The sequence below is a fragment of the Lolium rigidum genome, chromosome 2, assembly GCF_022539505.1.
Source record: "Lolium rigidum isolate FL_2022 chromosome 2, APGP_CSIRO_Lrig_0.1, whole genome shotgun sequence".
In the NCBI taxonomy this organism is placed as follows: domain Eukaryota; kingdom Viridiplantae; phylum Streptophyta; class Magnoliopsida; order Poales; family Poaceae; genus Lolium; species Lolium rigidum.
In genome coordinates this window covers 37,322,968-37,335,772 of record NC_061509.1, presented here as the reverse complement: position 1 = coordinate 37,335,772, position 12,805 = coordinate 37,322,968, and the positions used below count along the sequence as shown (strand labels likewise).

At 46.4% G+C, this 12,805-nt stretch overlaps 1 protein-coding gene across 1 annotated transcript; it reads right to left on the bottom strand.

The window, feature by feature from the left end:
- Window positions 1-11,019: 11,019 nt before the first annotated feature.
- On the bottom strand, window positions 11,020-12,546 carry LOC124686253 (high-affinity nitrate transporter 2.1-like). Its single transcript, XM_047220234.1, has one exon. It carries the CDS (start codon window positions 12,544-12,546, stop codon window positions 11,020-11,022), a length of 1,527 nt encoding a protein of 508 aa, XP_047076190.1.
- Between the last annotated feature and the right edge of the window lie 259 nt (window positions 12,547-12,805).

Genomic DNA, 12,805 nt, shown 5'->3' with positions numbered 1-12,805 from the left:
CAACACATCACCACGGTAGCGTCTATCTTGAACATGCAAGCGTATGGTGCGGAGTTGGCAATATATGATATTGCCTACGTGGATCCGTGATCTGTAGCCTGGACTCTCATTAGTTTGACTTTACCATCTCCACCAGCTATCTAGCTGCAAGGGACAAGATCGATGTGCGTATACATTTCATTACTGAACATGATCACATGGATGGTGAAGTGTAAACCGAGCCTTGTAATTAAGGTGACTATCATCACTACAAGACCTTGCAAAGAGTTGACCCTAGCTGCAAAGTGTAACGCACTAGCTCCTTGCACATGGAGAGTTCAGTGACTACGAAATATTGATGTTGGCTGCACTGTGCTAGTATAATAATGTTGGCGTCGAGATGTAGTGACAGCTACTTTTTTTTCTTTCTTTTTAACTGTATAGCGACAACAGCTTCATTTTTTGTGAACTTCAATGATCTCTTTAATTGACAAAAGATAACCTAACGTGCTACCTTGCAAAAGAGGATAACAAAGATGATCTTAGAGCATGTACAATAAGGCTGAGTCAGCGGGCTATAAGAAATTAAATATAATATTTGTGCTTAGTTGGAGGGAAGAGAAGAGGAGAGAGAAGGTAAGTGGGCTATTATCTTGTAGCCAGCTCTAGCACGTGCTCCTAGGCACTATGTGAGACTAAAAGGTGGGCCATGTATTGTAAAAGTACTACACTTTTATAGCTCACTATTGCATATGTTGGCTCTATGTTAGCTATAGATGACATGGCACTTGGCTTATAGCTAGCAGCTGCCTACACTATTGGAATTGCTCTTAGTTGTCCGCTAGCCGTGCATATATGCACTTAATTTATGAATAGGATAAGCAATGGAAGCAAGCCACTAGCCGTTTTATAATTTTGATCGGTTGCTGTTTGATAAGGCCAAGTGCTTGTCACATTGGCACTGACTCGCCGGAGGGGCTACCTGCCGCGTCATGTCTAGTTCAAAGTTCCGAACAAACTCTGTAGATACTTAATTTATGTTGGTATCGAGAAGTAACTATGCTTTACTTCAGAGACACGAGGAGTGCATAATTTCCCCAAGGTTGTTAAAAGTGAAATCCGAGGGTTATGAGAACTAGAGTTAGGGTGTATGTGCATATACCGCGCGTGCACATGCAAAGAATTGACTCTAGTTACCCGTACATGCACATGCAAACCCGTACTTGTCTTGGTACCGGCTAGTGGCTAGATAGAGTATTTAAGAATTATTAATCTTTGCCGCATCGTCATCAGTGACCTAATGATATTTTGGTGGGGCTCTCATTGACCAACGTTGGTGAAAACGATCGGGTGAGGCGCCGGTCGTGATTCACTGCTGCATCATACCAACACACTAATTAGCCAATTTATCAATACAGCGTGATGATATCGTAATTAGTACACCAAGACCGAGGTTGTTCTTTCTTGATCATCGCCATCACTCACTACTCCACTCCAGGACAAGCTGTCGTAGTTTCCTAGGTTGCATCTTTGTGTACGGACCCATACTCGGGAAGCTTCCGAGCGGTACGGTGAATGGTCAGAGGATCATGGGTGCATATGATATCGTCGATCCAAGTGGGCCGACAACCACATTGCTGACTACATGCAACTTGCTAGCCTCAATTTGTCTTCATGTGACCGAGTGACTAAATTACGTGAACGTCAAGTCATGTTTTGATAGCATCACACCAATGTACCGTTTATCTTACAAATGCAAACGTACTACGTACGAGTATAATATTCTGAGTACGTGAGATCTGTAGCCTAAACTCTCATTAGTTTGACATCTCGATCAGCTAGCTAGAGATCTAGGTGTGAGCGACAAGATCCCTGTCACGTATGTGTTTGACTACCGCCGAACATCGGAACATGATTAGATGGCTGGTGAATTGTAGATCGAGCCTTGAAATTAAGGACCTGGCAAAGAGTTGACCCTAGCTAGCTTCAAATTATAAGGTATTAGCTACCCATACATGGAGAGTACGGTGGCTACGGAATAATAGTTCTGAGGTATGGCTCTGTACATTGCTGCCACTAGTATTAGATAAGTGTAACACGGCGGCCGCAAAAACATGGGTCGGTGATGGATTGATCTGAACTGCACGAAGAGCTATTTAGCTGAAGATCCATTGTATGTAGACGGTTCGTACGTTCAAAATAAGGGTAGTTGTACGGTGGCTATACTTAAACAAAACTGTTTTATACTACTGGAGCAGTACGCTGCAATGATAATACAAGTCCCACGTATCACAGTCCGTACACATGCAAACCTTCACCGGTAGCCTAAAGTCTAACGTACGTAATTAATGTTAGTTAAGGGACAGAATCTCGATGGATGTGTACTTTATTCGCAGCAGGTATGGTTGCTAAGTTTTAATCGTGTATATAGGGAAGAAAATAGCATCTACAATAACAAATACACACACAATATAAAAGTTCTACAAGTAACAAGGACAAGGATAAGTTCTACAAGTAGAACAAGTTGCGTTATCTACGACTTCTAGGGAGAGCCGTAGGTGCATGTTAGTTTTGATCCAAGGTCCAACACATTTGAGAGAACTGGGAGACGTTCGAAGCACGACCACAAAGTTGTAGCCGGTACGGTGAGAGAACTGTTGCGTCAGCCACACTTGAATGTTAGATTGGCACAATGAAGCTCCATGCTTTTCTTCTCCTTGGTCGGCGTAGTAGCCTTCATCGGCAGAGCTGATGTGGCAGGGTGGAAGGATCACGTTTATTTGTTAGCCAAGTAACTAATGTTTTCCAATTGCTAGTGCAATGGCCTTCCAAACTAAAACTGTGATATTGTTTGGAACCATGATGTCATACTCATACTTAATTTTGCACCTTAAGTCCAAGGTACTCTTGCGTCGATGTCGCCCTCATAACCTACTACGGGACAAGGTGTACTTCTCCAAGGATAAGGACAGTCATAAACCTGACCAAGCCTACTAGGTCGCAACAATTTGTACGGGCGCAAATGTACTTGTGAAGTGCCCTAGATATAGTCAGAGGATCGTGGGTGGTGTATTCTAACATCAAGTGAGGCAGCCAACACTGACTTGTTTGCCTTAATTGGCTACCACATGTGAGTTGTTGGCCTTAATTTGTCCATATATGATCAAATGAGTAAATTACATAGACGTACAAGTCACTAGCGACATATTTCTTACTCTTATGTCTCGTTAGTTGACGCAGCTTTTTCTTAAATCAAGATGAGCAAAACTACATACTCAAAGGTGTCTAGATATATGCATATCTAGACCTAATATGACTAAAACTGCACCAACTAATTTAGAACAGAGGAAATATCGAAAATGAATACTGGTTGGCAGTACATTATTGTAGTTCATGTGCTGAGAATATTGGAGTATGGTATCAACCCATGTCATGTCCGCAATTGAGTAACGATCATTTGGTAAGGATTTAGTTCCAGAAACTTTAATACCAATCAAAATCAGCCCACGGTTCATCTTTGAGGATGTTTCAATACTGTTCACTTTGCAGTCACCCCACATGATTTATTTTTGTGAAACCATTTACAAAATCCTGATGAAAAATATGCCATAATTTAACGAAACATTTGATTTAGTATAAACCTGAAGAAAAAATTCTGTGAAAACTATTTGTGAAATATGTCAGGACAACAGACGATTGCTCAAGATTGCCCGCTCCACCAATGGGAGCTAAACTTGTCGGTAGGTGCTATGTATACTACCTAACAGTATAAACATCAGTGGACCAATGTGACCTACACCATGATTCTCTGAATTGTTATTGCTTTGGCATTTTTATGATCAATATATATTTAGCTGCGAACAACATAAGGTGCTTTAAGTTTACATTTTATAATTACACTAATCAAGATTGCATTTTCCCCATACACCGTCCACATATTTCTTAACATCATGTTGATTTTAGAAAAGAAACGCAAGCAAAAACTAGAAGACTACAACATGAAGGGAAATAAAACCCATATGGAGATCGGATGGAAACGAGCCACATGCACAGAAGTTTTCCTGAAATAAGTAATACCTACGGTACCAACTAAACATAGCAACATCTTCATTTGGCTAACTTTTAGTTCGTCAACTGAGCTTGCCATCATCTTTATGATTCAGTAACATATCACTATTTTCTGAAAATTTATCTTCAACACAAACATTTTCGCAAAAAAAAAAAAGATGTAGCAGCTTCAGATTTAGAACTTGCCTTGGCAGGTCGACGGGCCCTTGTGTTCAGGATTAGTGACAACTAGGGTTTAGTAGCTATCCGATTCTTGGGCAAACACTCGTCTCTATCGATGTGAATAGTCCTTTCACTAGTAGAAAAAGGGCCTATAATCCCGGTTTATAAGGGCCTTTAGTCCCGGTTTTGGAACCGGGACCAACCATCCGGGACTAAGGGCATCTCCAACCGCGCGACCCAAACGGACGCGCTGGGCCGTCCGTTTTGGGCCGTTTGGGTCGCCGCCCGGACACGCGGACAGCGCCCCGCGTCCGCGTATCCGTTTGGGTCGCGCGCTGCGCCCAACGCGCGGACGCATCGCATAACCGGAGAACCACGAAAACAAAAACAAAATGCGAATTTAAACGAAATTTCATTGAACATATGCCCTATTTTGGGCAAATTTGTACATAGCCCTATTTTGGGCAAATAAAACTAACAAAAGAAGCCCCTATATGGGCTTTAAATTTAAACTAATATAAAAAACCCTCTATTAGGGTTTGGTCGGCGGCGCGGTGGCCGCCGGTGCGCCGCCTAGCCCCTGTAGGCGTCTTCGGCGACGTCGTCGTCGTGGACGACGTCCCCGGGCGGCGACGCGCTGTTGTGGCTGGACCGCGCCGGGGACTCCGGCCACGGAGACCACGGGGCCTCCTCCCGAGCCGAGTGGGGGTCCGAAGCCACCCGAGGCTGCGGCGGCGCACGGAGCGGCGCCTCCTCCCCGAGGCGCCGCTCCCTCTCCTCGCCGGGCGCGGCGCCCGGCCTCCGCGCCGCCGCCGCCGCTCCGCGCGGCGCCCGTCCTCCTGCCGCCGCCGCTCGCGGCGGCGCTCCTCGTCGGCGCGGCGCCTGGCCTCCTCCCGCCGCGCCGCCTCCTCCTCCTCCCGTAGCGCCTGGCGGGCCTGGGCGTAGAGCTCCTAGCCCTCCGCCTCCTCGACCTCCCGCCGGGCCGCGTCCTCCATCTCGGAGGTGCGAATGGCCGCATGGAGGTGCGGCCATTGCGCCTCCTCCTCCGCCGCCGAGATCATCAGCGCGGCGCGGAGGTCCGGGTCCTCCTCCGAGGACTCGGGCTTCGGCTCGAGCAGGAGAGGCGGCGGTTGCGGCAATGCCGCACCGCCGCGGGCGGCCTCTCCGATGTGGAGGCCGCCTGGGTTTCTTCCCGCAGCCCGCAGCGCCGGCGGCTGCTGCTCGCCTCATCGTCGTTGGCGAACCGTCGCTTGGCCATGGCGGCGGTTTCGCTGCGGGGAGTGGAGTGGGGACTGGAGTGGAGGGCCAGATCCCCTCCAGTCCCCATTTAATAGTCTCCCTGGTCACCGACAGGTGGGCCCAAGGGAGACGAGGCGACCAGCGCGCGGACGCGAGCGGACGGTGCGTGCCATCCGCGGCCACGCAAACCTAGCCCAGATTTGGGCCGGGTTTGCGTCGTTCCGGACGCTGCGGCCGTCCGCTTTTGCGGTGCGTCCCCGCGCTGGGCCGCGTTTTTGTCCGGCTCGACCCAAACGGACGCGCGGGCGCGGTTTGGGTCGCGCGGTTGGAGATGCCCTAAAGGCCCTCCCCTTTAGTCCCGGTTGTAAAACAAACCGGGACTAAAGGTCCCGCCACGTGGGCTGCTAGCGCGCGTCGAGAAAATGACCTTTAGTCCTGGTTTGTAACACCAACCGGGACTAAAGGTTATCAGTTAATTTTTTTAATCCATTTTGTTATGCCCAATTATTTTTCGCTCCTCCTTTTTTTCTATTTTTTTTCAGAATTTCTAGTATTTCAGTTATTTAACTAGTTTAGTCTCTAACTACACTTAATCTCTAACTACGCTTATAATCGCTAGTCAAATTACTTACCTGTGGTCCAACTTCCCGCTCGGTCACCCATCGTCCCATACTCCAGCACTAGCACGCTTAACTTCTAAGTTCCTTTCCCATCCCGCTTCCAAGTGCTTCGCGCGCATGTTGTGATAATAGTATCATATCAATCCTATTAACATGTTGGTTGATGTCACACTTATTTATTGTTCGAATTCTAAATAATTATTTTAGTAAACAAAACTAATGATGTAATAACATGTTGTGATAATTATATTATAATTTTATAATTTTATAAATATTTTTTAAAATTTGTATTATAATTGTTCTTTAATATTAATTTTTTAAATTTTTTTTTCCAAACTTTGAAAATCTATAAAATTGGCTAACTTTATGGTTAAGTAATAGTAATCTTTATGCATGATGAAATTATTAATTTATAAAATTTAAAAATTTAAAATCCTGAATTTCTGGCAAAAACTAAAATCTTCCTCCTTTCATATATTCATTTGGAATTTTGAGAATCTAAAAATTGGCTAACTGGGTAAACCCGGTGAATTCGGATGTAACTTTTTTCCCACGATAATTTTGATATATTATACGTATTTTGTTATGTCGTATGCAAAAGTTAATGCAGTTTTACCATTTTTCAAACCTTTTTTTGCAAATAAAAGTGAAAATTCAAATTTTTTAATTTTCCCTAATAGTAGGTTGCATAACATACAAGAATCTGAAAACATTTTATTTTTTGAATTTTCTATCATTTTCTTTTTGAAAAAATCATTTAGTCCCGGTTCGTATTACGAACCGGGACTAAAGGCGGGACTAAAGGCTTTTGCCCCAGAGACCACCCCTTTAGTCCCGGTTTGTATTACGAACCGGGACTAAAGACCCCAAACTGACCGGGACCAAAGGGTTTCCACGATGAACCGGGACCAGTACCCCTCATTAGACCCGGTTTGGTTCAAAACCGGGACTATTGCTCCCATGGGCTTGGGACGAAAGGCCTTGGGACGAAATGCCTGTTCTCCACTAGTGTTTCTTAAGCTCCATGAGTGCGTATGCTATGTCACTGCAACAAATTATCCTAGTATCAACAACATCACACTGGAGCATACACTACGGGAGAGATGTTGTATGCCGACGGCCGCCAGCCGTCGGCACAGCCTAGAAGGCCGTCGGCACAGGCTGTGCTGACGGTGACCGTCGGCATAGCGTCGTCGGCATAGTTCTGGTCGGGGACTGCCCGATCACCGTCGGCACAGACTGGCCGTCGGCATAGATTGTTGTGCCGACGGTAACACCGTCGGCATAGTATTTCAAAATTTTCAAATTTATTTTCGAAAAAATATTCAAAAAAAAATTTGAAAAAAAAAATTTAATTTTTTTTCACTTTTCTTCTTCTACTTTTTTACTTGTTAATCTTTCACAATCACACTTAGTACACTTAATCTTAGGTCAAATTGCACTTATTGTCAAACTTCCCAGTTGGTCACCCATCCTCACACTACTCCCGCCCCGGCACGCTTAACTTCTTGGTTCTCTTCGGATGAGCTTCCCCGAAAGAAATGACACCTTGATGTTAATATTACCATATCTATCATATTAACCCTTTGACCGTGATGTCACACCTCTATATTTTTAAATTCTAAACAATTATTTAAGTAAACAACAATGAATATATAAAAATAATAATAATATAGAATTTGAAATACAATTAAATGCTTTTATTTTTTGTTTTTTATTTAATAAGGAATAATTAATATCAGTAAATGCGAATTTGGCAAATAATATGTCTAAATTGATCAGAAAAATGAGAGGAATACAAATATGACATCCATATCATCTTTTGAACCTACAAAGTTAACTTACCCAAAAATCATGAGCATTAGATCAAGTACCTCTAGTTTAAATTTGACTGACTTTATTGAAAATAAGGTGGGAAACGGCCTCGGCATGGCATAGTTTGCCGAAACAAGATCATATTTGGCACGTGTGTGGGCCCTAGGATGGGAAGTAAGACCCCGAATGCGCATTTCAAATCCGATCCACGGTCGGCCATCTTTTCATTTTTAGCGTGCCCAAACGGTTTTTATTTGTGAAGCAGCTACATGGGGCGCATTTTAGTATGAAGTGAAACCTCCGTGCGATGATAGTAGATCACCTACGCACCACCTATCACATGCCATGTGCACGCGTTAGCTTTTCGGGAACCCATGCGGCTTCCGGCGGTGTCCCGCCGTATCCGCTGGAAACTGACCGGATTTGAACTAGGGGTCAACTATCCATCGCTCTAGAAATTCCGGAAAAATTGTTTTTAGTTCAACGACGCATCATTATATGTGCTAATTTTTGTCCGTTTAGTTTGTTCGCGAATGGGTGCACCCGCACACCCGGTACGGCGATACCGCATGTCCCGGGGGCCCTGTTTTGGCCAGATGGCTTTTTGAACGAAGTCAAAAAAATCCCACGAAGCCGGGTGACGTCATTTTATATGTCATAGTAACTATTCCGTTTGTCAAAACTGGGATACGGAAATTATTTTTAAAAACCCTTCATGAAAATGGCTATCACGTCCGGAGTTCTATGGATTTCAGGTGAAATGAGGTGGGAAACGGCCTCGGTATGGCATAGTTTGCTGAAACAAGATCATATTTGGCACGTGTGTGGGCCCTAGGATGGGAAGCAAGACCCCGGACGCGGATTTCTAAACCGACCTACGGACGATCATCTTTTCATTTTTAGCGTGCCCAAACGGTTTTTATTTGTGAAGCAGCTACATGGGGCGTATTTTACTATGACATGTAACCTCCGTGCAATGATAGTAGACCACCTACACACCACCTATCACAAGACATGTGGACTCGTTAGCATTTTGGGAACCCATGCGGCCTCCGGCGGTGTCCCGTCGAATCCGCTGGAAACTGACCAGATTTGAACTAGGGGTGAACTATCCGTCGCTCCAAAAATTCCGGAAAAATTGTTTTAAGTTCTATGACGCATCATTATATGTGCTAATTTTTGTCCGTTTAGTTTGTTCGTAAATGGGTGCACCCGCACGCCCGGTACGGCGATACCGCATGTCCCGGAGGTCCTGTTTTGGCCAGATGACAATTTGAACGAAGTCCAAAAATCCCACGGAGCCGCGTGACGTCATTTTATATGTCATAGTAACTATTCCGTTTGTTAAAACTGGGATACCACAATTATTTTGAAAAATCCTTCACGAAAAGGGCTATCACGTCCGAAGTTCTATGGATTTTAGGGGAAATGAAGTGGGAAATGGCCTCGGCATGGCATAGTTTGCCGAAACGAGATCATATTTGGCACGTGTGTGGACCCTAGGATGGGAAGCAAGTCCCCGGACGCGGATTTCTAATCCGACCCACGAGCGACAATTTTTTCATTTTTGGCGTGTGTGAAAGTCATGAAACCTCGAACATTATAGCTCATTTCTAAAAATATTTGTTTAGGTATTTGAAATATTCCATTTTTTATATTTTTCTATGATAGATCTTGTTTTTCTTCAAAATTTGATATATTATACTTATTTTTCTCAATTAGAATGATTTAGTTATGATTTTTTGAAGACTGTCGTGCGTAAATAGAAAAAGCTATGCCGACGGTATAACCGTCGGCACAGGTCTGTAGTAAAAAAAAAGAAAAAAAATGTTGTGCCGACGGCCAGATCTGGTCTCGTGCCGACGGCCAGAACTGTGCCGACGGTGACCGTCGGCAGCAACCGGCTTGTGCCGACGGCCATTTTAACGCCGACGGCCATCTTTATCGCCGCGGTCCGGATGCTTCTGTGCCGACGGCCCCGATATTTGGCCGTCGGCACACACGGCGGCCGTCGGCACATCTGTGCTCTCCCGTAGTGATAGCAACATATCATTTTCTACCACACTAGGACCGATGGATGATGAAAAATACATAAAATGAGGCTGCGTTCAAATCCTGGCGAAGTGTTGACCTGGCTTAGATGAAAACAAAGTCATTAACGGCTCGCACATGGAGAAGTACGGAGCACGGTAGGTTGCTATATGTATTAATTCCGGCTACATCGTCGTCACTAACCTAATGTTGGCGTCAAGTGGTAGTAGCCGCCCATGCATTACATAGTGTGATGATTATAAATTATAAACGACGGTCACCGGCTTCGTCGTTCGTCGTTGCGTTAATTCAGCCGGACAAGTAGCTAGTCCAAGACAAACGAAGCCTTACTTGTGGTAGTGTGCTCTCCCAGTCTCCCTATCAGCTGTTCGTCTAGATTTTGATTAACTTTTTTTGGCGTGGCACTTTTCACACCGTGTGTACATCATCAACAGTTGACTCTGCCTCTTTTGTTTGCGTGGCACTTTCCATGATTTGTGCATCATCAAACAGTTGTACGTTATGGTCCGTACACACGCAGGATCATCAAGTACGAAATTAGGTACACAGTGGTTGCTATGTAAACAACACATCAATCTATATTCTGGCTGCACTGTCATCGGTTACATATAATAAAGTCTAAACGTATAGTTGTAGTACTCCATATTTCTAGGGCTGGCTAGCGACATGACGTGTATTTTAGTTCAGCAGTTTGTAGGTCTGGTGCTGGAGTTGTAAGCAACAACATAAGAACTTGTTAGTGACTTAGTTCTCGATCCAAATCAGTTGCACCATTGCAAAATACTTTGCCTTCCATTTTTCCCGTAAACAGCCAAAGCAGACGAGGAAGTGCAACAGATTGATGGCCACTGATGTACATTCTCATATTAACCTCTTATAACATATTACAAAATACAAACCCCTATGAGAGACTAAGGCCTCCTCTACGATGAATTTGGATATGCGCCCACAAAGTCACGTGGTGTGGAAAACCACACCGTCCTAATAGGGCGCATCACCTCGACCCCTAGGGCATGTACAAGCAGTATGCATACGTATGTATATACGTGTGCATGGTACGGAGGTAAACATAGTCGATCGAGCTTTACACATGTTGGGGCGTGGTGTTGGGCGGTGTGGCAGGTACGGCGAGGATGGCATTGCGTCTGCCACGCTCAGAGGTGCTATTCTCGGCGAACTTGAGGCTCGCGCCATGGAGACCCTTGCTCTTGTCATCATCCGTCCACTCGGAGCCATAGTAGTCCTCCTCGGTGGCACCAGCGCTGGGAGGAAGCAGCATGGAGCCCCACTGGGGGAAGTGCACAAGCGCGACAGGGAGCGTGCATACCATGATCATGATGCCCATGTACTGGAGCCCCTTGCCCGTGGAGTATTGCGACGATGTGAAGAAGAGGAATTGGGTGAGCCCGCCACCCACGTTACCACCGGCACCGCTCATGCCAGAGATGAGGCCAAGGGAGCGTCGGGAGACGAAAGGGATGACTCCATACACAGCTCCGCATGCGGCCTCGACGCAAATGGAGTAGAGGACCATGCATGTGACCGAAGTTGGGAGGGTGGATGCGCGGCCAAGACAGATGCAGAAGGCTCCACCGGCAGTCTGGAGGATCCATATGTTCCAGAGTCGAGCGCGCATGCCGAAGTAGCGGGCACCAAGGTCAGAGAGGTAGCCACCCATAGGACGCGCGAAGATATTGGCCAAGCCGAAGGAGGCAGCGATGGTGCCGGCAGCACGAAGGTCGAGGTGGAAGCTGTCGTAGTAGTACTCGGCGATCACATTGTTGGTGGTGAGCTCGACACCCATGCAGTAGCCGTAGATGAAGACGAATATCCAGGTGCGGTAGTTGGTGACGGCGCCTCGGAGAACATCTGAAAACTTGTCTTTGTTCATATCACCATTTTTCTGGAGGCTCCCGAGGTTGCCATCGGGAAGGTCTTGTCCCATGGTGAGCACGAGCAAGCCCATCACCACCAACATCATTCCCGGGACAAAGTAGGCAAGCCGCCATGCTGTGAATTCAGTTGCACCACATGCCAAGATGGCATCAAAGACGAGAGGCATGATGAGCTGGGTGGCGCCGCCACCCATATCACCCCACCCCGCAGTCAAGCCGCCAACCGTCCCGATGATCTTGCTGTTGAACATGGTGCTCACCCAGATCTGGCATGACACGAAGGTGGCGAGTGAGACACCAATGAGGAAACGAATAGTAATGTATCCGGCAGGGCCTTCGATGATGGACATGCAGAACACCGCTGGCGCGGAGAGCATGACAAGGAAGGCACATCCATAGCGCGGGCCGAGGAGGTCGCAGATGGCGCCCATGGCCAGCCTAGAGAAGATGGCGCCAGAGACAGATGCGACCCCGGCGTTGCCGATGTCGGCCTTGGTGAGGTTGAGGTTGTCGCGGATGATGGGGATGAGCGGCGCGGCGGCGAACGTAGAGACGACGCAGGTGAAGAAGGACATCCACCCGAGGTGGAAGGCGCGCATGTGAGGGTTGCCGAAGGAGAATATCTTTATGGACTTGGCCTTGTGCTCTGAGTCCACCGGCAGCGAGAACCGTGGTGGTGCCGCTGTGCCACCCTCCCTGCCGACCTCCATCTCCATATCTTCTTCCTTTGGGGCGGCTGGAAGAAGGTATCTTCTTCCTTGCTCGGTTGCTCCTTGGAGCTCTGAGAGCTCCGCGGTAGTCTGTGCCTAAGAACTCGGCAAGAAGAGCGACTTAGAGTCTTGAGGTTGCAAACTTGCAATGGTTGGGTGTGTGCTCGAGAGACTGCAAGGAGACATGTATTTATAGCAGCAGGAGCTGCTTCAGTTTGGCATATTCGCTGGTATCTGTTTCCGCAGGTTCGTTTTGTATAGTTAG